Genomic DNA, 26,153 nt, shown 5'->3' with positions numbered 1-26,153 from the left:
GGCTCCTTACAAGCTATCCTACTGTCTATGGTGAAACGTCTCATCGGCTCCTCTGCTGACCCATGTTGTTTAGAAATATGACAGAAGAAGGCGTTCCTGCACAGGGGAAAATAATGCAATGCAATTAAATGAATATTTTATTCTAAGTCCATTTGGTTTTTCTCCTTTTTTTAAATAATAAGGATTTAATTTGATTATTTTATAAGGAATAGCAAATATATATATTTGCATGACATGTTTAGCCAAAAACACAATGATTTAATTGTACTGTTGAACACAGATCAATAAATAAAGATTTGCTGTAGCATCCTTTAAGATATAACATATTTCTTTAAAGTAATAATGCTGTTCCAAAGCTGAGAGTGTCTTACTCCACTTCTTGTTTGGCAAATACTGAAATCAGTCCTTAGTCGATACATAACTTTGTAATTTGTTTCAATCTCTGATTCGCCTATTGATGCTCTAAAATGTGCTGTTTGCCCTTTCACAGTGGAGATCATGTCTTGACTTCTAATTCCCCCGTTGCCCTCCGAGGTTCATTGTATGATAATGACTCTTCTGTGATAGGTGTCACTGTACATGACCTCGATCATTCTTATTGAATTTTCTCTCTCTACCTTATTCTCTCTGTTTTCCCACCCACTTTGTATTTGTCTCACCTTCTCTCCTTTCCATTTTCTTTGTAACCCTTCTTTGCTGCCTTTTATTTGTCATTTTCCTCTTTCACGCCTGCTGTTGTCATGTTACCTGGGTGATGTGCTTCAACTCAAGCTGTCACATGCGGCCACCCTGGTAGCCCTATCTATGGCCGCACCACAGGCGATGGCTTCAACTACAATGATGTGGTGCACTTCTCCTGCAACAAAGGTTACACCTTGGAAGGACCCTCCACAGCTCAGTGCCAGGCCAACCGTCAGTGGAGCCACCAGCCGCCAACTTGCAGGGGTAAGGTCCAGCCACAGAACACCTGCAGCATATACATGCAAAAGAAAATTTCTTAATTTTTTCATAGAACACAGGCTAGAAGGTTTATCATTTGAACAGGCAGCTGCCAGTAAGCTGAAATGGAATACAGCCTGGTCACACTAGCTTCTGCAGGAGCTTTGTGATTATTCAGGTCTGAAGCAGGGAAAACCACAAGAATTCGGCAGCCAGCAGATGTATCATGATCATTCAGCAATCAGCAGCCAGCTTGCAGCAGCACAGGCAATGGGGAAACAAGCAGAATGGGTAGAGGAGGAGCTCAGACATCTATTGATCTGAATGAGAGCAGATCCTACCTGCTCCGCTCTCTGGGCAGAGCATTAGGCGGCAACATCTGGAGCCTAAGCCTCAGAGCAAAAAAAAGAAGAGAAACAGCAATAATGAGCTTACAGCAGAATGTATGGAAAGAGGACTATAATTGGGAAATTGTTTCTACGGTTTTACAGCTAGTTTCTCCCCGTGCTGCAGGGAGAGATTATTTTGAAGGCAAGAAAGCTCAGACTGCAATCAGTGGGAGAGATCTTATTGGGTGTGTCAGGTGATGGTTGTTTTTTTTTTTGTTTGTTTGTTTTTTTAAGTTGTGACCAATTGTAGTTCGCCTGTGTTAGGCTCATTATCAATGTGTTCTGCTTCCAAGAAGAATCTTTGTTTCGGTGTAAATAGGTACTAAATGGTGTAAACTAGTTTAAAAATTCACAGAAAATAAGATAGAAAACACATCATGAATTCATCAAATTAGAGAAATGCATCTAAGTAGTATCCACTGTTATTTTAATTGGTCTCCTACCTAGTGGACCAAAACTAGATTTGCCAGACTTTGCCCATTTAAAAATACCTCTCCTCTTGGCATGCTTTTTGTTGGCAATTAGATATGAAGAGCCACAGTTTTCATTACTCCAAATGGCACTGCAGAGATGGAACTGGTGAAAGATAGAGTGAGATGATATTAAATTGTCATGACTCCCTTTGTCAAAATCCGCTTGTTTGTTCCCACTAAAATTTTCTCACATTATGCCAGCTTTGTCGCATTTGCATTATTGATTAACCTTGATGTTGCTTTGAACTTAATTTCACCCTCGTCTACATTCAGTCGAGTGAACCGTCTTGTCAGCAGTGTGGTTTTAGGGACTGTAACTGTAACTGCTTCCAAAATAGATGCTTGTGGATTTGTGACAGTGTGTTTTTTTTTGTTTTTTTTTTCAAGCGTTAGGTGAAATTATTATTGACAATGCCAAATATAGTCTGTGCTCTCTTGTCTTCATGTTTGCAGAACAAACAGAAAAAGCCAGTGATTAGGTCACATCAACAGTTCTATTATTAACTCGCATGTGAGCATACTGAGAGGCAGCGATTACGGAAACCAAGCTCCAACCAAAAGACAAAAAGACTTCACGTCTTCCAGAAGCATCCCGAGTGATGAGACCCGGGAAGAGTTAAACTGCTGCAAAATAAGAATGTGTTGATGTAACACTCAGTGACATGTTAAAGTAAAATAGATGTTTATGAAATACGTTTCACACTCACAGCATTCGTGACCACAGTAGATCCAATACAGGCAAAAGAACCAGGAAACACATTACACATTCATCTATGACAAAACCGTCACTGTGAATTAGCTGTATAAAGTGTGGTATTATAGTTTAATTAAGAATGACTGCATGTTATAATTCATCTCCTGCAGTGCGTTGGCATGACTATACACATCTCAGTGCCATAGCAACCACATGTACAGAGATCATACATATTCAAGATGGAGATGTTGCCAAGAAATGAATATTAACTTTGGCTTATGTAAATATTACAGTCTTCAAAAGATGTGCATCCAAAGATTATTTACATGATCTTTGAAAAAGGATCATTAAAGGATGTGTATGAAAAGTTTGCCAGGAGCCATTACTACATGATTACAGCACACTTATGATGAAAAGGATAAAGATTATAAATTGAATCCATAAACAGGCGTAATACGATTTCACTCGGGGCAACAGGAGTATTTGGAAAGGGCAAAATGCCCTTTTTTCAACATTTAGTTCAACAAGTATTTATTCAGCTATGCAGCTCCAGCGGTGATTTGGCTGAAATTATCTTGGCTGAAATATCCTTGAAGCAATAAAAATTAATTGGACTGCTATCAATATTCGGCTGTCTGCGTTCTTCCATTATGAACAATCTGCTTGAGGAAAGAAGCAGGGCATGACTACATTTCTCGTTTTTTTTTTTTTTTTTTTCTTGCAGTGGTTAACTGCACGGATCCAGGTATTCCTGCCAACTCGATCCGGGAAAGTAAGATTGAGCACGGTAACTTCACATTCGGGAGCGTCGTCTTCTACGATTGCAACCCTGGATATTACCTCTTCGGCTCCTCGGTGCTCACCTGCCAGCCAGTGGGACAGTGGGACAAACCATTACCGGAATGCATTGGTAAAGTGGCATGTTTTAAAGTATAAAGTCATTTAATTATTGAAATTATAATTAAGGATCTTTTTCTGTATTTCGCACTAATTCCTTTGGGGTTGCGTGAGGAAGGCCATATGGTGTAAAAACCTACCAAATCAAATACACGGAGTTACCCACTGTGGTGACCCCTTGTGAATAAGGCCACAGCCAAGAGAAACTTCTGTATTTAATGTGAAACTTCCAAGTGCCCCAACTAAAAACATATAGAGAAAAGATGAGTTTTTTCAGCTAAGTGTGCCCAATTTTATCTGTGTTCCCTCTTGCTTCTTAGAGTTTTGATAGTTTAAGTTGCTAAACAGTGTGAATGTGAGCATCTGTGTAATGTGGGATGCCCTAGTGGCTTATAGTTATGGCACACTGTGCCTAACTGAGAAATTGAGAAGCTGTCACAGGGCCAGTTGTTCAGGCAATAGTTAATGTTCCCTCAAAACCAAGCACTTAAATTGCAGCAACTACCATCTATATACTGTAGGGGTTATCCCAAGTTGTAATGTGGCTCTCAAACACCTGGTTCATCATGCACTCTGTTTCTGCATGAGGCTGCCAGCAGTAATGACCTATTTCTAGCGAAATTATCTAAAGTAAACCTTCACATTTTCCACACAGGCTCAAAAAGCACTTCATTTCATGGTAGAGAGATGACGCGCAGCATTTATTTTATCAAACAGAATAGTAATTAAAGAGATACACAGGAGTGTCTCTCTCAAATGTTTATTCACTGCTCCAGGCATCAGTGACTCTTTGTTACGCAATTAGCTTTGCAAAACTGCAGAATCTTACTTTGCATTATGAGACTAAGCTGATTAAATGATAGCTCCTACAAACAAGCATAAAGGTCAGAAGAAGAATAAAGTAGCAGGGAAAGTGATAAAGCAGGTTTTAGGTTTTAGGCTTGAAATCCATAGAGTGAGAATTTTATATGAAGTGTGTCCGCTCTGTTACACTGCACCGGGCATTTTTATTCCGTTGGGTTTGTGCCTCATTAGGCACATTAAATCTGAAATAAAATAATAGATGATATAATAAAGTGTCAAGTCTCACCTGTAATTTCAGTGCTTCAATATTGAAAGAAGTGTTTGAAAGAGATAGCCACAGAGGCGTAGTGCGCTGATTGCAACAATTCAAAAATAAGTAGATAAGTGGTCAGTAATTTTTCTTGGGTGCTGTATGTCTCAGAGTTTAACTACCATTCTGTTGAGGTGGATGTATTTTTTAGTATAAGGGGGAAAAGGTGGTCATTCAAGTAAAGAAAGTAGAGAAGCTAATAATAGCCAGCCAATAATCCTGAAAATGGATCAGCCAGTTATAGGTACATCCAGAAAAGTGAGTAGTCACAAGAATACTATAAAATGGCAAAGAACCTATTAGACCAAGGAGTACAATTCTTTTGAATAACCAGAAAACCATTTGTCCTGCATGAGAAGAGCCTCAGAGGATTGAAATTCAAAGCTCTAGTAAGTCTGAAAAACAGAATACCAGGTTGTAGTTGGCAAAAATTTAGAGTAGAAACTGGAAGAGCTGGTGGAAAACGTTTTGTGAACTGATGAAACAAAAGTACACCTCTATGAAAATGAGAGAAAGAGGAAAGAATTTCTTGTAGTCTTTGGAATAAGCATACTGGCATTTATTAATATTTATGGTAGAACCAACTGTCACGGTTTGCCGGGGCAAGCCATGTGGAATATTTAGGACCAGGACGCAGCAGCTCTGGTGCAGGTGAGTATTTATTAACGAAGGGAAAAACAAACAAGGCACTGGGAACATGAAACTGGAACCTAAACTGGGTAAAACTAACAAAACAAACCAGAAACGAAGCTGCAGGGAGGTCCGGGGAAATACACATGGAGAGATGCAGGGAGACAGAGGAGAAACAACACAGACGAACCAGCAACAACTATGACAGGAGACACAACTTAAATACACTCAGTGAACACAGGGAGATTACACACAGGTGGGGAACACAGCTGGGAGTGATTAACGTGACGAGACTAGGGAGGCAAACTGAAAACACTCACATAAGACGCAGACCTTCACAATAAAACAGGAACTACGCATGAAAGGACACAAAATAAGAAACGCGGACTAGATACAGGAACACACGGGCAGAACAGAGTAAACACTAAACAGAGGAAGAACAGAAAACACAAAACGCTGGGTCAAAAGGACCCAGGATCATGACACCAACAGGATAAATCCCAAGGTGTAAAAAAGCTTTCTGTGTGCTTCAATTTAGCCAGTTGCTTAAAAACTCAGAAAAATGTAATCTTTCAGCAAAGCAAATATGCATAGCTGTTAAGGGAAGGTGAAGATGAGAAATATCTGATTGACTCAGACAATCACCTGGTCTCAGCCTGATTGATTTGCAGTCTGCTTCCTGAGGACCACAACAAAAGGGAGCTGCAGAAAAAGTCCTGGAAAAAACATCACTAGGGAATACACAACGTTGTTCTCTGGTTATGGTCAGACTATTACATACACTCATCACAATTTCTTTCAACTTTAGTAGTTTGTCTTTGGCAGCATAAGAATGGTCAGACAAGACAAAGAAGGAGGTATTTGACCAGAATGACAAATACCTCCTAGAGGAGTAAAAGTGAGACTTTCTAATCTGAGAACACTGTACCAACTGTCAAGCATGGTGGTGGTAGCATCATACTTTGGGGTTGTTTTGCTGCCACTGGTACTGGTACATTGCACAAAGTGCAGTTACTCAACTTCACCTCAAAGCAACAGCTAGGCAATTTAAAAGTAGACATAGTTCGGTGTTTTCCTCAACCTATTGAAAATCTCCAGACTTTGCTTAAAAGCCACATCTGTGCTATGAAAGTCATGAACTTTACCAGTTCTGCAAAGAAGAGTGGTCAAACATCCAGCCACATTTCTACCAGAAGCTTGTTGATAGCTAACAAGAGCTTCTGGTCAAAGTGCAACTTGCTAAAGGAACTTAAACCAAATATGGAATATACATACTTGAACGTGTATTCATACTTTTACCCTGTGTGGATTATAAAAAATCCTAAATAAATTCAAACTTGCACACCCAATTTTGGTTTTTAAAGTCATTATGTATGTATACTGTACAACCATTCCACCCTGGAAAAACAACAGTTCAAAGAAATCATTCAAAGCACATAATTAAAATTACTGCAATATTCATGCCTGTGATGAATGTATGTAAACTTCTGAGCACAACTGTATATCAAAGCATTTGACTTCATTTGTATCATTCAAACTCTTTCTTTCAGTGTTTATGTTGTATGAACTTAAACCTGGCATTTTAACTTGGCATCATTTATCTCTTTCAAATTGATTATCTTGTAGCATAAAGAGCTCAAACAACAAACACATCTGTAACTGTCCCAGTACTCAGTGTGTCTGTGCATCAAATCACTTTTAGATGAAAAATGATTACGACAGTACAGAAAGCAAATACATTTCTCTTTTACACACCAAGGCACATTAATCTACTCAGACTGCATTTTCAACACAAGCTTCTCTGAACTCCTTATAGATTAGAAATCAAAGAAGTGTCCTGGACTAGCTGCTGCTTCTGACAGGGCGTCATTCATGTCCGGCTGTGTCACAATGATACACTGCATGTGCTTCATCCACCTCAGCTCACTAGATATTTTGATATTTCAATGAAATGGTAAATAATGCAGTCAAAATGGTTCCTCTTCTATTAAACTGTTTCTCATAAAATAGTTAAAACAAATGTTTTTTTTAAAAAGAATCCCACTGGCACCGGTAATCGTGTGAATAGTGATTTCATCAGGTGTGTTGAGGCATGCAACAAAAATCCACCCATCCATTTTTTCATGCTAATAATTGCCCTTCTCCTCCCTCTCTATCATGTAGAAGTGGACTGTGGTCATCCAGGTATACCTCCGCACGCAGTCATGAGTGGGGAGAAGTTTACATTTGGATCCACAGTGCGCTACTCATGCCTCGGAGACCACCAGCTAATAGGAGACTCATCACTCACCTGTCAACTGAATGGACACTGGAGTGGTCCACTGCCCCACTGCTCAGGTACACAGATACACAGAAATTTGGGTGTGCATTTAAACAGAGGCAGTCCTGAACACATTCAAGCTATAAAACAATAAAAGTCTGCCTTTTTTACTTTGCCTTGAGAATTTTAAATCAGTATTCGGGTATTTTAGTTTATTTTGTAAAGTGCATTTAATCTCTGTCCTTTAATTTGTATTTCTAAATTAATGGAAAGTGATGTGATTTAAAGGTTTTTCCACACTTAACCTTTTGTGATATCCACACAAGAGGTTAAGTGTGGTTTTGGTTTGATTTGTGGAGCTTTGAGATATCTCTAGAATATCTCAACATGCTCCAGTATGACAGAGTTTAATGGAATTGTGTTTGTGGTGAAAAATTCAGCAGCAGCATCTTTTTTTTTTTTTTTACAGAAGAAATGTCCACAGTTCTCTGAATAATGGCACAGGCTACTTTTAAATAGCATAAATTGAATTTGTCAATGCTAGGAGCAACACACACATAATTTAGTTCAATTTATTAATCAGGTTTTAAGACAAATTAAACCAAAACTGTCTGTATTTGTGGAATTTTGCAAGACGTAGATAAATGAAGAGATAAGACTGCATTTTATTTGAAACCTACCAGATTATTCAAATGAATACAGCAACACAATGTCGAAAGGCTTCAGTGTGCTAGTATTAATAGGGATATTGGGTCAGATATCAGCCAAGTGAGCCAATTATTGCCCACAAATTAAGGCCCTGTGGAGCTCTTACTGGATTTAATGTACATTTGCTCATTATTGCGAACAATTTTCCCATCTACTCAAAGCAGTATTTCACTTTTAGAGCAGGCACTCCTGTTTATCTGACATATCTGCATTTCGCTGATGAAGACCAGAAAAAGCACACAGAGCCAGATTAGTGCCGAACCGTAGCCCTTACTCATCGTTTCTCTTCATGATCAGGATGGATATATTTGCACCTAAACCAAAGAATTTGGCGATGCAATTGTTGCTTCCTGCTGAGACACTCAAATTGAGTGAGCGATATCACCCTTGACAAAACCTCTTTTTTTTTTGCACAACTTTTTGTACTATGTTCAGTACATTAGGCCCGTGAATCTCCCCTTGATGTTTTCTGAAAACTGTAAAAAAAGAGAGAGGCTTATAGCATGTCTGCAGAACTTCAAACTTCCCCCTTAATCCCCCCTGAGCACTTTCCTCTCATCACACTTAAGCATTCCTGACCATTTAAGTGGATTCTCTTTACTGAATGTTCACTTTCTTTGCTCAACTCACTGACCCAGAAGTAATATTTGTAAGCAGACTTGTGTGGCGGTTATTTTTTCCACTTCTTTCAATGGGAGTGTGAACTCTCTACTTACCTTATACTTATATTCTATTTGCTCAGATAGTTGAGAAGTACTGAGGCAATACAGACGTTAGATTCCTAGGGCAGAGCGCAGATGCACAAGGAAGCACAGTCTCAAATTTATCCCCCATAGTTTTCATTTCATTATTTCATTGCAAAATAAAACAGAGAAAACAAATGCACAAAGGTTTAGTCTTTCTTGGAACCTACATTGTCTTGTGAACCAATAAAGCATATAATTGTACTGTTATTGGTTTTACAAAGCTAGATAATGATTCCAGGTATTTTTATTTTTATTGCCTATCACCTAGATTTTAAAAGCAGTTTGGCGTTTGATGGCAAGGCAATTTGATCAGCATGAGCTCAAATAGGGTTAACCCTAACCCTCTCTAACACTACCCTAAAATTCCTGTTTTTATCAGAGGAAACCTAGTTTTATACACTGCGTTATTCTTGGCTAAATAAATAAAACATTTAACGCCAGTCTTGTTTTTTTGTTTTTTTATTTAACTTGTCTAAACATAATCAACATCAACTCGTGAAAAATTTGACCACTGAAGCCAAAATCAGATCTGTTCCTGACTATCTATAATGTCGCTGTTAAGCGAGTAAATCCCTGGAGAAACTTGTCCTGCAGACCAACAGTCCTGGGTCACAACAACCAGATAATTCAATTGGAAATAAGAAACCTTTAGTTTACTGTAACCCAAGAAGTTAAAGGAAAAATATGGTCACAAAATATGGACTTTCCTTGTATATACTTAGATTACAAAATGCAGATTAAATAACTTTGTGCTGAAACACATTTTGTATTAATATAGCAGATGCTGCTTAAACGTAAAGTACTTCTTTCAAACCAAATTTGTGATCAAAAATGATCTTGAATCATCTCTGAGAACTTATTTGTGCAGTTAAAAAGAAAACCTTGGGGAACTACTACTCAATACCACTTTAAACAAATATAAGAAAATCTGGTTCCTCAGAAGCAAAATATTAAGAAAAGAGAAATGGCTCAAGACTTAGGCATAGTACTGCACCAGTTGCACTGGAAGGAAAATAGCCACAGGGCATGATGCTTCTGCCTCTTTGCTTAGCAGGTGGTGGTGTGTTCTTGGTGTTGAATGACTCACCTATAATCCTCCTTGCATAACTGTGGTTATTGAGGCCAGGCAACTCAATCTTTGCATCACTTAAACATATAAACTTGCCATTCGAAGCCTTTTTCTCAGACCCCTTCAAAGGCGTTGGTTTTAAAACACAGAAATCCCCAGGTATGCACCTACAGGGGCAGGTCACAGAATTAAAGCTAGAGACAGAGGAGCGTCTGCACTCACACTGACACCCATTGTGAATTTAGAATCAACAAATAATCTGACATTGTCTGGACTGTGCAAGGTAGAGAGAGTAATTGGAGGAAACCCACACAGGCACAGAAAGGACAAACAAACAAACTTCACACGGTAAGGCCCCAGTCTGGCCTTAAACCAGGAACCTTTTTGCTGTGAGCCGTCGGTGCTAACCACTGTTCCACTATGCTGTGGCAGTATTTTTCAGGTCTTAGCAAAGGGCCTGCACTCACCCATACATTGTACAACTGTTTAACTGATTATAGCTGGAATATGAAATACTGCATATAAAAGTGGCTGCAAGAGACATTCCTGACATGTGTAAATTTACATCACTAACACAAACTAAGAGGATAAGTTTGACAAGCTTGTTAAGTTTCAAGACATCTTTAAACTTTTAAACTAAACAGTTGGATGTGTGCATACTATTAAAATTTATGTATACATTTTTTTTTTAAAGAATTCTGGCATTTTATCTTTTCTTTTTTTTTTCACTCTGACAGATGTATGCAGTGCAGTCACTCAGGCCCAGAAAAAGAACAGATGAAACCTTCATATCTCTAACGAATCCCTAATGTGGACTGACAAGCAGAACTATAAGCTATAGGTGCAGTATCTAAATACAGACTCGAGCAGGAAACTGTGACACTCAGAACTCGGATTATGTTGATACAGATCGGGAAGGCTTCGTTCCATCATGTTGTCACACAGTATTATATGTAACTGCAGCAGAGCTCCTAATTAACTATGAAAACTGCAGCTTATAATGGGAAGAATGTACCATTGTAGCTCACTAGCTCATCATTAGGAGGCTTGATGAATTTAGACCTGGCAGTAAACATCTGTTCCAGCTGTAGCAGAAACAGGAACCACAACACAGCTGGAGCTCGGTTGTTGCCTACAGGAAGTGAAGTTGCGAAGCACCAAATGCCTGCAGAGTTTTAAATCAGTGCAAGTGTACACTTTAGCACCTAGTTTTAACTGGCACATCAGCCTAAAGAATTGTCAGAATTACTACAACCATGTTATCTATCTAGAAAATGTTAATCTGTGTTTAAATGTTTCTCTCGCTCTCTTTTTTTTTTCTAAGTCCCTGCATGATGTCTCGTCCTTTTACTCTAAGCTCCTGCTTTGTTGATGGCCATATTTGTTTACAGAAAGGTCGCTACATTGTCTAGAGATAGCTTTATCAGTGCTATGGAAATACCACATTATTATTCTCAGAGAGTATTATCGCCAGTAGCAACAAAATAAGTATAACTATAAATTAATCAGAAGTCCAGCCCAGCGTCAGCAGCGGTTCTCATCCATGCGCCCGTCTATGCATCTATCCTTCCGCTCTCATCTGCCCTCTCTTGTTAATTAGTACGATGGGTCTTAAAACCTCTTGCCAGTCCATTCCCCTTTTGTCCTAGTCTGTTGCATGGCTGAGTTGAAGGCCTTATTATTTCCTCACAAAGGGAGCCTGGTGAACGGACATTAACTCCCGATTCAAACCAAATCCACCACCATCCCAATTAGTAAGATTATAGCTGTCACAGTGCATGCCGAGTCAGCCTGCCTCACCTAACCAGAGGAGACTAATGAAGTACCGACAGCTGCTGTGAGCCATATATACACACCTACACACACATAGAGAGACACATACGCACGACATTGGCATGCGCGATATGCATGCATATTCTGAACTTGCACACAGAGATGAGAACAAGTACAAACACTCACATGTATGCTGTAATGGCACACATATATATGGAATGACATACACATTCATGGCCAAACACAAACTTATCTTCTCCAGCCGTGGGCCCTTGACCTGACAAATGCAGTTTGTGCACATTTGAGCAGTGGGATATGTGTAGAAGATATGAGCTTCGTGTTTGTGCAGCGAGGCTTTGTCAACAAGTCCAGTATTACTGCAGCTGTTTGCTGCTGTGTAAACGGAGAACAGCTGCAATCAAGCAGGCAGTGATGCACGGGGTGTGTGCACAGCTCAAGGAACAGGATCTTAAAGCCAATAAATATAAATCCATCAGAGAGATCATCTATCTGTGTATCTATCCTTCTATCAATTTAAATGTCTGTTTCTATAAATCTGTATCTCTCTGTTTCTGTTATTCCTCTGAAGCCAAACATTGGACTTTTTTTCTATCTTCAACTGAGAGAATGCAGCAACAATAGAAGTGGCAGTTAGTGTTATGTGCTTCTTTCCTTTGGTCTGATGGATGTCTCTAGTGAATACAAAACTACCCCACCAAAGACTCCATCCTAAAAAACGCACCACTCAGCTAGGCTTGCTCTTCATCGCAACGTAAAATCTTCAGCAGTGATGTCACTGCCCTGATTCCATACCTGTCATCTCTCTCTCATTTCCGATGGCTTAGAAGGAGAACACGTCCTATTTCTTTCAGCCGACAGAGACAAGACTAATGGAAACATAAAGGGAATTAGTGAGAGAGACAGCAACTTTTTTTATGATTTAATTCACAGACATGCATGATAGGTGGTGTGAGGTGGTGACACTGAAAGTACTGTATGTTCCTCCACAGAACAAAGGACAGAAGGTATATTTCAAGATAATGAAAAAGCATTTATCTCTAGAGGTCAAACTGTATTCATCATTTCTCATAGCCACAGCTGGTTGCCTTTTAATGCTAGCTCTGCTGATTTTATGGACAGAAAGCTCCTGGTGTCAAAACTATGAGAAGTATTGGTCCTCCAGGCTGTTGGCATGGTGACAACTGCTCATCGGTGCATTGTATGTTTTACGACTGGTTCCTGGAAGACTCAGGCGTTATCCAGTTTGAGTCTAAGCCCTCTTTGTATTGTCTTCTGTCTGGCAGACAGGAACATTGTGTTGCAATTCACTGCCGTACAAACTTAAAAGGATCCGTCTGAGAACGTACACACAGACCGTGAGGTGGATGGCATCTTCGCCGTCTTGTTTTCATTGCTCAATGTCTGTTTTATCTCTCATTGCAGGTGACTCGACGGACACCTGTGGGGATCCAGGCACACCTGCCCATGCCAGCAGGGAGGCAGGGAACTTCAAAGTGCGCAGCAAAGTGCGCTTTACCTGCGCAGTGGGACATACACTGTATGGCTCAGCAGAGAGGATCTGCTTCCCCAATGGGACCTGGTCTGGCAAACAGCCGTTCTGCAAACGTAAGAGAAACCTTTAAAATATCGCTTTGATGTTATGTATGAAACACGCTGGAGTCAAACTGAGAGCTAACACACAAATATTTCTTTACACAAAGGCACACATTTAAGCTCCTACAGATACAGAGAGAGCTGCGTGGTTCCATGAGGCCATGTACTGAATCCCGATAGTTTCTTGTCTTTCTGGTAGAAAGAAAAGAAACACGCAGCACTGAATATTACCAGATATCTGGTTTGAAGGGCTTTTCTTTTTTCAGCGATCAGACTTTATCCGTTTTAAACCTTATTTGGATTATACTGTAGGGCTATCCAGACAAAGTTCTTGAACCTCTGCTTTATGTTAAAGGGGCACTCCACCACATAAAGTTGGGTTTGGTTGTTGCAGGAAGAAGTAATCAACTGATGAAAAGGATTGTCTCTTTGGAGAGAGTCTCAAGTTTTAATATACAACTCATTTTACCAAAAAAGACGTGAAATAACCCTTGGGCTTACGATTTAAAAGACAATGGTTGCATTATGGGAAGGCCTGAAGCTTAAAGTTAGAAGAGAACTTCAGAAGTCTTTCAAAGTTTCTAAAAGTATAGTACAAATTGCTGTAAAGCCACTTTAAGCATTGTGCAAGTGCAAAATAAAGAATCAGCATCGGTTGTGGTATCCACAGTTTTCAAACAGGACGTGGCCTTTGCTTAAACACACAATGTATGCAACATATTGGCTGCATTCTAGCACATACAAAAAGCTCGCAAACGCAGCACTGCAGCAGATGGATAAATAGCTCTCTGCTGCAGTCTGGTATTTTCTGCCAGCACATGGTGCTGTGACTAGCTTCCAGATTGCAGCCGAAAAATTCATTAATTCTAGACACCTAAAGCCAAGTTCCTTTTGGATTGTGATAAATGAATCATTGTGGATTTTGAAGATATTAGTTCACAGAATGCCAGCTCTACATCTTGCATAAATTAGCCCCAGGGGTCAACCGGATATTGATGCAAATGTTTGACTGCTTCTCCGCTCCTCAGCTTACTGTCCACCAGCTTGGATGAGTGCCAGTGTCATTTTTAATATAATCAGCAAATGCACAGGTCCTCTGAACTACTCTGCCTTTCATTCCATCTCCTGACTTTCTGTCTTTCTTTTCCCCCCTTTCTCTAGCGTTCATTTCTCCAACACAGGCCCCTCCTCTTCTGATTTCTCTCGGTCTTAATCTCGTTGTCTAGCCATCTTCTCATCCCTATCTGCCATCTAACCCTCTTCCCTCTCATTCCCTCACTTTGTGTTCAACCTTTTCTTCCCTCTCTTTATTACCAAGCGTCTCTCTTCCACTAGCTTTTTATCTGTCCATCTCCCAGCTGAACTCCTGATTTAAAGATTACTTTAACTATCCATTCAGCCGTCGGGAGTCAGGGAGGGGGAAAGGAATTCACTGGAGCCTGAATGTGTTTCTGTGCTGTCTGCTTGTGATCTAAAACCCTGTCTCATGTTAAAGTCCATCCATTCATTATCCACAACCCCTTTACAGTCTCCGGAAAAACAGTCAGTGTGGATATTCAACATGATATACATCTCACGTTGCCATGAGGGTCTGTTTTGTGTGTTTGTCATCGTGTCGATCTTGAATTATTAAAAAGAGGTGAGAAAAGAGGCTGCCGCACTTGATTTTTGGTAAATACACACAACAGCACATGCATACATTCTGTGGCTATATGTGCTCACGCACGCGTGTGTGTGTGCATTTGCAGAACAGAGCTGTGAGCATGCTGGCAGTTGGTATGTTGGTATGTGGCTGAGTGATGCGTTTGCACCTCAGTGAGTTTCTGCGTATGCACACATGTTAATTGAGAAATCACCACCACACTTGCAACACGTCTATCTCCTACTAGAATCACTATTTCACATTTTCCAGGCAATTAGGTGATTGAGAGAGCAGATCACTTTTGTAATTAGACATGATTTGAAGCAGAAGAAAAACACATGAAACAAACTGTCCTCTCTACTCTTCAGTGAAAAAAATGAGCAGATTTCAAAACCACTGAAAGGGATTCCTGAGTGGGGAAAAAAAAAATCCTACTCCCCGGTGCTTTTCTGCCGCACTGGAAAATTTTTTCTCCCTATCATAGGATTGCTCAGCCACATTTCAGCTTTATTATCATTATAAGTGCACCCTGAGTCCTTAGCTGTAACTGTTCACATTACCCCCTCGCTTTTAGACAGCACTGCCATCACCATAGATGTACTGTAGGACTTGACAGTACACAAACTGCACTTTATTTACTGATGACTCATCAATACTGCGATAAGGTTTTGTGTACCACTGCATCAGTTCTGCTCATTAGCCTCTCTTAATAAAGCTCTATAGATTAGTTGTTCTTTACTGCTTTATTCACAGCTTCTCTAAAAAACAAAAAAACAAGCAGCAGTGCTTTCTTACGTCCCGTAATGGGAGGCACAAAGACATAATGAGGAACACAAGCCAAGGATTTCAGTCTGCCCTTTGCAGACTTTCCACCTGAGAGTTAATCAGACACAAGTCAAGAAACTGCAAACATACAGCAGGTCAAAGGCAAAACAGCAATTATTCCATAAATAAATATTTATATTCACAGTATAGTGCGTGAATATGTCCTTTCACAGCCATTTAATCCCCTCGGGACCTTCAGAAGTCATCTTGAAGCCACCTTCGGGGCTTCTAACCCACTGATATGGAAAATAGAAAATCCATTACTATTTTACACCTCTGACCTTCACATCCTGTCTTTTCTCCCCTGTATTGCAGCGGTACAGTGCGGGAATCCAGGTACCCCGGCTCACGGTCGTATTTCCCGTTTGGATGGCACAACCTTCTCCCACTCTATCGTGTATTCGTGTATGGAAGGATATTTCCTCACTGGTTCGCCTACACGCCAGTGTTTGGCAAATGGCACATGGTCTGGCACAGCTCCAAACTGCACAAGTGAGTTTTGCACACACAGACACATGAAAGGAGGATGTAGTTGTGTCTCGTAGTCATGGTGGATTTCTTTAAAAGGCCGCTCCGCTGCACAGCGTTCACACTTTCATTATAAAATGAGAAGAAGAGCAGCTGTCTCAGTAGTCACTGTTAAAGGCTATGCTGTGATCGGTGTCTGATCAATAAGATGTGGTCAGGCATAGTCCAGATTCTGTCACTGCGGTGAACAGGGAACACACATCTTAGGGATTTCAGTGTTGCTTCGTTAATCACATTTAGTTCAGTCACACTTAAGTCTGGCAGTCGTTGAATTTGTTACTCAAGAACTAGAACACACGCGCACACAAAGAAAAAGTTCGAAAATAGGACAAGAACGATTAGGCACTCCTCTGGGTGTGATGGGTAAACACAAATTCAAAGTGGAAAAGGATGATCAGCACAATAATGCACTGCGAATGTACTGTTAGCATTAGCAGATTGAATCAGCAGCCAGTCTCGTTCTTTGTATAATGTATGATCAAGTTGAACACGATGGACATTGAACCTGATGTTGTGCCCTCTTTCATCTGAAATCACGTGTGCCGGGAGCGGTGCTGAAATATATGATATCGATTAAGACAAATCTCTTTGAGCCTGTTCGCCCAGTGAAGCATCAAAGATGTCAGGCAGTTTTTATTGTCTGGATCTTGGCAAATGAGCCTCAGAGTAATTAAGAAGTATTCCAATCTATATTCAGTTTGCATCAGGATGACTTTGAAACAAAATTACACATTGTTCTTCTCTCTGAAAGTCCTCATATTCTCTCTTCCTTATTCTTTTTGCTTGTTATTGAATGACAAGAAAAAGATAAATGGTGTGGATGTAATTTTCAATTCTGGATTGAAATGGGTCTCTGGAGAGAGATGCACAGGGAAGGAGTGAAGAAAGCGAACGACTGGGGAAAAAATGGGTTTGAATAATAATGATCAAATGTGCAGTAAAGCAGAGGAGCTTTCTTAGCTCTTTTTCCCACTTTGGAGCGTGCTCATCCCCAAACTTCTTCTCTTTTGTACTATCACTTCACATTAAAGTTTAGTGGTCAGTTCAGGGACATCAACACTTAGGATGCCAGGATTGGCTCACTGTGCCTTCATTAAGGAGGCAATCATTTTCACGGTTCATGGGTAATCGATCATGTAGGTTACCAGATCAAAGTCACACAACACTCTCAAGGGGAGAGAGAAAAGTTTGAACTTTATTTTTTTCTCCCCAGAAACTCTTAGCGGATGATACATGAAATTTATAGAGCATGTTCAGAAATTAACAAATGAGATGAAGTGTATTAAGGAAAGAGAGTTGCTCAGTGAATTGTGAACTAAAACCATAAAAGCACTTTGTCAAATAAATGGCGAACAGGGATTTTTTTTTAAAGTGAGAATATTTGCCGTTTAATACACTCTAATTCAGTTGATTTCTCTGCTATCATCATATTTTCGCTTCTCTTGTCTGTGCGTTTCTCTGTCAGTTTAAGTGTAGTATTGGATTCCCCAAGTGGTGCAGAGGGATTACTGTACATGAAGGCATTTCTGAAGCGATCTGTTTCTTCAAATTGGAGTTCTTTTTTCCTAAGTAGCTAAAATATACTAAGTAATTGGTCGGCTCACATTGCTTTAGAAAAAGAAAATCAGTGATATAGCATCATGTGTCACTTCTTGGTCTTCTTCTACTACTTCTTCTTTCGGCTGCTCCCTTTAGGGGTCACCACAGTGTATCACCTGCTTCCATCTCAGCCTATCCTCTTTGTAGAATATGAGTATATGTTACTAACGTTCCCAAAGTATATCACAGTACAGAAAACAATATTAAACTTTCAAGAAGCAAGAAAAAAAATGTTAGTGAAGATTTACTGGAAGCAGCTTATTGACTTAATTTCTCACAGCAAGTAAGTGCACTGAAAGAAGCTGCATAGTTAAGTTAAATTGTTGAAGTCGGTAGCCTGCAGCTGTTGTGCACTGTGCTTGCTTAACTTGAGTTTTCACTTCCCATAGATAGACATGCATAATTAAAGATTTACAACTGTACACACACATTTTTTTCCTCTTTCTTTCTGCGCCTTTCTTCTGGAAAGATGACTTTTCCACCTCCTCACAAGATGGTCACTTGACACCGGCTAAAATCTTTATGAGCTGTCCTTGATTTATGCCAGCTGCTTCTGACATGGGTTTGAAGAGATGTGCCATGCTTAATTGAAGATAATGTGTAATTTCGGTGGCTTCAAATGAACTGTGCATATAAAATGTGGCAACACAAAATATGCAGTGAACATTCATATATACTGTGCATAATCTTAGTACAGATTCAGAAGCCCAGGTGTAATCCAGACCATAAGCATATGTGACGCAGCATGTGAAAGCCATGCTTTCTTGTTTTTGTTGCCTGAAATTTGTAGAATAACATGCAAAAAAACAGGTTTTATTTATCATTCTTTGTCAATGACTTTTTATCTTGAAGATGTCAAACTGTGTCTGTTCTTTGAGTTATTGTGATTCAGTAACAATGCAGATAGATAAATACTCACTCGTACAGATACAGACACTTATAATGGCCACCTCATCAGTGACGGTATTGTCATGTGTGGAATTCTGGCCAATTGCCGGGTGATGGGTGCTTGTAATGACATCTCCCGCCTGTGACATAGATGATGCAACCATGAGTAGTAATGCCCCTAAGTAGTATTTTGGAAAACCAGTGGTAATATCTTGTGTAACCACCAGGGGGAGCAGTGTGGAGCCGCATTCCTTTAGAGCACAGGTGTCCAACTCCAGGCCTCCAGGGCCGGTGTCCTGCAGGTTTTAGACGTGTCCTTGGTCCAACACAGCTGATTTAAATGGCTAAACGACCGAACAAGCTGGACAGATTATTGCTGACTTGTGTTTCTGAACATGAAAGCATAAAATGATTATTTCATTGCATTGCTAATGTTCTTATACAAAATGCAAATTTTAAATTGAAATTTGAACTCACTGCGATTGCGCAACAATATGTTTAAGTGTGTGTATTTCTGTCAGAAATATTTGGCACTTTTTTCTGAATATTTTTGATAATTAATGAGTGAAACACTGAGTGTAGGAGTGAACCACAAAGATTTGGCACTGTGCTTAAAACTATTGGTAATTCTCGCCAGTTATGCTTTCCAAATAAATTAACAGTCATAGCATATGCATGCTTTCTCAAGTTGTCTGCAGCTAATCTTGGTCTATCACCTTTGCGATTTATATTAATACTCTAGTTTAAAACTTTTGTGCTCTGAATGGGACACTCCAAGTCCAACAACTGGTACATGTCCTGCAAATAAATGTCCAACAGGCAGCATTTATTTATTTAGTTATAGGAAAAACTCCATATGCTGACAAGTAGCAGAGAAGTAACAGTTATTGTTGTTCAACCTGGTCTTCATGAGCGACCATTGAAACAGCACTCTGCCCCCATAGGATATGATTTATTTTATCAACTATGCAATCGGGAGATTATCAACAGCTGATACCTATTTTATACATTTTCTATATTGTTTCTTGTGATTGTGCGATCAAAGATCATCATCATCATCATATGAGCCCTCAACCTGAATGTAGAGAAAAACCACTCAAAATGTATGGAAAAGAACCGTCTGGATCCTGATGATAAATAAATAAATAAATACACACTTTGAAAAAAAGAACTTGTAAAAATATGTTATGCAGTAAATTGCCGGGCGTGAACCACCAGCATTTTTTTAAACTATCCATCCATGCTCTGCGCATCTCTGATAAATCGCTGCAGTAATTTTAAGGGTAACTTTTACAAACAGCGGATTCCTTTGTCACAATAAGGTGATCGTTCAAACAAGCTCTCTCACCCCCCCACCCCCCCTCAGAAGGCCAATGACTTCCAAACTCTGGCCAAAGATCCGCTGTAGGCCGTTTGTGATTTTAACACATATAGACAGTATCCCAGGAATCACTGACAGCAGGTATTTACACAAAACTGGTACAAAAACAATCATTTTCTTTGTATTTTCCTGAACCAGCCCCCCCCCCCCCAAAATGCTATGCTGCATTAATTGCGAGAGGATGATAAATCTTACTGGTAAATACTAAACTTTATTTAATAAATAAAAGCAGCAGCACTCTTGACTTTGGGAATGGCTGGTGTAAACCTATCTGAAGTTGAGTATTTTTCACATTTCCTGTCAAATATCACACAGGCAAATTTTTGTTCAGACAGTCAATATTACCAGAAAATGAACCTTGCTTTGGTGAGCCCTAGATGTTATCTTTCCTCCACAATGCACCACAGAAAAGCTTGTCCTTGTAGTGTAATTACTACATTATTACATGAGTAGTCAAATATCATAGGGCTAAATTCTTAGAATTCGAAACATGGTTTACGTTATCTGACTTAGACTGGAAGTTGATAACAAGTTTAATAAGTAGTAAGTTACTGTGTGCAGAGCCACAGAACCACTTTGGGTGAGGAATATTATGACAACTGCACATTAAACATCAAATGTATCAGTACCAGCTCCACTGCAGTTTATTCTTTGTCAGATTCTGATATTTGGGGCAGGAATCTGTAAGAAGGATGCAGTACGGCATTGCTTCAGTTAACAGAAAAGGCACACAACAAATGACTATACATGCCAAACAAGCATAAAGGGTGCTGCTATGGTTTTATGTTAATTTTCAAAATAAATGAGACTAGATTGTTCACATAGTGACATCAGTTTCAATCTCGTAAAATGAAGAATCCAGCTTTTCCCATGTGCTCTGTCAAAATACAAAGCTGGTTTTACCCAGGAAGGAAAAACATCTCCAAGTGCTGAATTCCTTGGCAATAACCAAAAATAAACAAACAGAAATTAATTTAAGGGAGGAGGCGTTAGCAGTGACAGCCATATGCATCAAACTGACTTCTTACATTAAGGTGAACAAGTCAGGAAAGATTTTGTAATAAGTATGCACAAATTAGAGCCTCCGAGATGAAACGAGGGCTATGAAAAACCAATCAAATAAAGGCTGGCAACTATAATTTCATCAGCGGTAGCACTGGGTTAAGACCTGACAACATACTGGGCCAACACTCAGCCATCTGTTTACTTTGGAGAAATTGTGCCATGAAAAGAAGCCAAGAGTAGGGATATGAAAAGAAGAGACTGCACAAAATACATCATTATTATTATTTTTATTAGTTCCTCTGCTGATTTAGACAAATTATATAACTAGAGTGGCGTAATCTAGAATGGAAAAGTGCAAGTAAACATTACGATTACTGTTAGTAGTATTATGACAATGTAGGTGTCACTTAGTCTTATGTCATGTGCACAGCAAACTGGCAATGTAGCTATTCCTTATTTTCACATAACATTATGTCAGATGCCTGGAAATCATTTTTAGTTATGTTAATGCCTCGAATACTTAAGAGGCCGACGAATACTGTGTTGCTTAGACAGCATCTAAAAGAGCTGCTTTATAAAATGATGATTCATTGTTACTTTATTACTGTCCACCTATCATTTATTTGTCACATGAGCTTTTAGAAGTCATTTGAGAAACTGCTTGTATGTTGCTTTCAGTTAGAAAATTATGACATTCAGAATAAAACCTCAGTGTATCTAAAAGTATCATTAAAAACCCCATGTCACTATATTCTGCTCTCAGCTCCCATTCATGACATGCCATATGAGATGGATTTTATCCAACGGAAGTAGCTTTCTTTTTAAGAACTTAAGGATTGTAATGAAATAAACTGAATCTCAGTTTTCTGAAAAGTCCAAGTAAGCAGCTTTTGTTACAAACATAAATTCACATAAATGGTGGCTGTAGGCACCTTTTGGCTTGTGAAGCTGACTCTTAAAGCCCAAAGGTGGGGATTCTGACTTCCACTATCTTGATATTTTGTAGCAGAATGCAACAAGTAAAGAGCTGGATGCAGAAACCGAGGGAAATGATATACACCTTTCCATTCACAGTGTTGACCAGTTCAGATACCTAACCTGTTTTACCTTCCTTTTTGATTGCAAATGGTAAATATTTTACAAAATAAATGTTGTATGAAATGTGACTTAAAACTATAATTATGACCAAAAACACTCCAGGGAAGTGTTTACTGAGGTCATAGTTCAAGGGAACAGTGCTGTCTTTTTCCTTTGGGATAGATAAGTCACCCCATGCTCTCCATTAGAAAGAAAGCAGATTCAAAGTGTTCACTGGCTTCACTATTCAGATCCAGAAGCCACACTGGTAGCCTCATCGATCACAAAGACCAGCTGAAATACAAACAACATAGAAGAAAAGTACTTTTACGTATCTGTAAAACTGCAGCCAAGCTAGTTTTTCCAGTAATTCTTTACAGATAAATGTCCCTCAGAGGTGAATAAATTACTACTCTCTCATGTCCAACAGCTCGTTACAGACCTGCCAAATCACGCAAAAGGCAATACCCTGATCAGTCATACTTAAGTTGAACCAACGTTGCTTCTGGCAATTCACGACTACACAGAACAATTTGATTCATACGAGTGAAAGAATACTCAGAACCAATTAACATTTACCAGTCACGAACATATAACTACCGACTAACTGGTTGCAAACACGCGGCGTTAAGTTTTTTGTGTTTTTTGTGCAGACATCTCCTGTTCTTGTCACTGTCTTGGGTATGAATTATGGGTCGAGGTGTAGCAATGATCATCATGCACAGCTGTAAATGTCACAGATATTTCAGTCATTTGATAAAATATTAGTATGACCGCTGTATCATTATTAAACCTGAAAAGATTAATCCTAACCATGATGAAGTACACAGTGATGTCGCAGTGGCACAAATAAATGCAAGATTAGGAAAAGAACTAATGATTAATGATACAAAGGAAGACTAAAAATAGAAATGTTGCTTTATGTTTCATGTTGAAGTTCACTCCTCACCATTTAGGATGATTTCTGATGCAGCGCTTATTTTTTACTACCAATGGCAGTGATCACCTGTGGCGATCCCGGTATCCCAGCAAATGGACTCAGGTTTGGCGACGACACCACAGTGGGCCAGAATGTGACGTTCATGTGCCAACTGGGGTATGTGATGGTGGGAGTGGACAACACTTTCACCAGGACCTGCACCAGCAATGGGACGTGGAGTGGAACCATGCCAGCATGTCAAGGCAAGTACCGCCCACAGATACACATTTCTCCTACACTGTATCAAAGACTTGCTGCGGTGGACTTTCAACCTTGATAACCATCAGACAGCGTTGTAACAACCTTGGCATGCCAGCACACTGTCACGCACAATCTAAAGTATATGCTTACATCCAGAGATCTAATGAGATTAGCAAGAAAGGTGACACAGGCTTCCTGTGTAGTCAGATACTGCCATATACTCCTCACTTAAGCGCACTGATAATGCAAATGGCAATGACACTGAAAGACATAAACCTATTTGCATAATAAGGTGCATATATTTGAAACGTACACATCCACAAGCGCGCACATAGAAATAAAGCCATTTTTAATGTGTTTCTCAAAATATCACCCATTTAATGCAAAAATCTTGCTACTTTTTATGCTTCACTGCCTATGGCCACATTCTCAGCTGGATTAAAAAAACCTATATATCTCCATCTATGATGATTTCATCCCCCCAGTCTAGAGTTGCACCTGTGAATGCAAAGAGCCGATGCTAAAAGTTCTCTGACACCTGGTGATGGATGGCTAATAAGTCCTCTCCATCACCACAAGGATACCTCTAATTGTACCCCAACAGTTAATCACTGGAGTCCTCTCCCTGAAGTTTGTGCCCATTCTACTCTATGATTAACATCAAAGTTGGAAAATCCAGGAAGAGGACTTAGCTGTTGTACGCCCATCAGCGATACATCACTCCGTGATTTATGACGCCTGAGTGGAGGCATAGATTAGCATTTCTGCGCTTGACACTCAAAAGTAAGTATTGCAGGGAAGATTAACTTGTGCAGCGAACAGCTCAAGAGTACACCAGGAAGGGGAAGAGCCCACAAGGCTAATAGGGGCTCATTGTTGCTAAGGAACTGTTCCCAGGCTGCTGTCTCAGTTACAGTGAAGCAGGCCTCTTGAGGTAGACGAAAGGACAAATGAAATGAAATAGGCAGGTTGTGAGAGGTTCAAACCTCCGTTGAGTTAGTTTTTTGTGTTTCTACTTGTAACCCTTAAATAAGACTTTTTGGGGGGGATCCAAAGATAGTTAAGCTCATAAGTAGCTGTTTAAGCCAGGCTACTTCTTGCCCTACTAATCTTCTCAACCTTGTCTTGAAGATTAAAAAATTACAAAATTCAGTCTGACAGTAATTGTAATATTTTATTAGTGCTATTCAATATTAACGTGCCGTGTTCTGGGGTATTGTACGGTGAAGCTGTTGGTTGAATTGATGGTCCCACAGCTGTTTAAACTGGGAGAGAAAAGAAGACAGAGGGCAATGGGTGTATATGTGCAAGTGTATAACCCCCATGTGTGTATATTAAAAGTGTGTGACATTGCTAACCTCTGAGCGCTAATCCTTGACAGCTACCGCAACCGCTCAGCCTCTCGGTCCCCGATCCGGCTACGCTTAATGGGGGTGGCGTGGAAAGGAGCAAAACCCCAGAGCTTAGGCCTCCTCATCACACTCGCTCACACACCGCTGTGCCTGAATACAATCACACGGGGGCATTCAATTACAGAAGTGTCTCTCTCATGCATACGTAGACACAGATGATTGCACACTCACGTTTTCTCCCAGCGCTGCCACTGCCTGAATGCTGTCAGCTCCCACTGACCTGTATGCATTAGTCAGTGAGCCACAAGGTCCTCCTGCAACTGTCTCTCAACTGCCTTCGCTTTTCCGATAGCACTTATTTCTCTCATGGGATAAATGAATAAAAGAAAGGCAAGAGAGAGAGGACTTTGATTACTAAGTGGGTGCTCAACATTAATTTTCCATTCCTCGGTGTGGATGGGGTTTAAAGAAGGAGTACAGACGTTTTATGCTTTGCTTTCCCCCTGTCGCTGTGTTCTTCCTGTCCTTTGGTCTCTTTCTAAGACTATCTAGGGCAAGCAATAGAAAAGCACACTGGTAATCATACGTTTTTTTATCATCACTCTCCCTGACAGCCTACGCAGTGGGACATCTCAGAAAAGGACTGGAAAAATATCTGTTTTCTTTTCTTTCATGTGAAACTAAAAACAATGCCTATTTTTGCACAAGTTTTTTTTGTTTTGTTTTTGGTTTTTTGTTGTTCATTTTTCACGATTGGGTTTAAGTTGAAGGTGCTTGCAGTTCACTCAAGGTGAGCTGTTTTAAAGTTCTCACACCTGGCATCTGTCACCTTGTCATAGATTTTGGATGATTGTGCCACAGGAAACTGAGTTAGTATTCTAAGAAAGGGAGGGGGAGGAGGGGAAAAAAGTGAGAGGAAAGCCAGGAGGAGAAAAATTGAGACAAAGAGGTTTTGCATGTGCCAAGCCTGGGCATAAATTTGCACTTAGTGTATGAGCATCAGTTTTAGCCACAGCGTTTGTGTGTGATGACGCATCCTAAGCCTTGCCCGGCAAGGATTCAGTTTGAATCCCGGGTTTGGCATGTTCAGCTAAGAGGCACTAATGCTGCTTAGAACTACTTACGAAAATGGGGACACTCTCTGCTTTTTTTAAAGCAAGTAATTTCAGATGCAGTGCTTACAGGATTAGAAGACCTACTCTTCTAATCTGTGTAAATTGCCCATTTGCACACGTGCACTCATACATTTTCTATAACCCCCCCCCCCCCCCCCCTTTCGTGTCTTTTACACAGATATACCGTAAGATCACTGAAATACACACGCAAACCTGCTTTCTACTTTACAGCCTCCAGCTACGCATTTTAGTGAG

At 39.9% G+C, this 26,153-nt stretch overlaps 1 protein-coding gene across 9 annotated transcripts in view; it reads left to right on the top strand.

Annotated features, from left to right (window-relative positions):
• The window catches only part of LOC120722328 (CUB and sushi domain-containing protein 3-like), a 249,206-nt gene that overhangs the window by 198,131 nt on the left and 24,922 nt on the right, over positions 1–26,153 (top strand). For all 9 annotated transcript variants that reach the window (XR_005693406.1, XR_005693405.1, XM_040013302.1 and 6 more), the window contains 6 exons: positions 772–945; positions 3,220–3,405; positions 7,300–7,473; positions 13,136–13,318; positions 16,089–16,265; positions 23,251–23,433. Coding sequence is in view for 7 of the 9 variants with exons in the window: in XM_040013302.1 (XP_039869236.1) it covers positions 772–945; positions 3,220–3,405; positions 7,300–7,473; positions 13,136–13,318; positions 16,089–16,265; positions 23,251–23,433 (1,077 nt within the window). In the remaining 2 variants the exon portion in view is untranslated. The remainder of the gene's footprint in view (positions 1–771; positions 946–3,219; positions 3,406–7,299; positions 7,474–13,135; positions 13,319–16,088; positions 16,266–23,250; positions 23,434–26,153) is intronic.

The sequence above is a fragment of the Simochromis diagramma genome, unplaced genomic scaffold, assembly GCF_900408965.1.
Source record: "Simochromis diagramma unplaced genomic scaffold, fSimDia1.1 OVJJ01000618.1, whole genome shotgun sequence".
NCBI lineage: Eukaryota > Metazoa > Chordata > Actinopteri > Cichliformes > Cichlidae > Simochromis > Simochromis diagramma.
The sequence above is the reverse complement of the archived record's forward strand: the minus strand, read 5'-3'. Positions and strand labels throughout refer to the sequence as shown.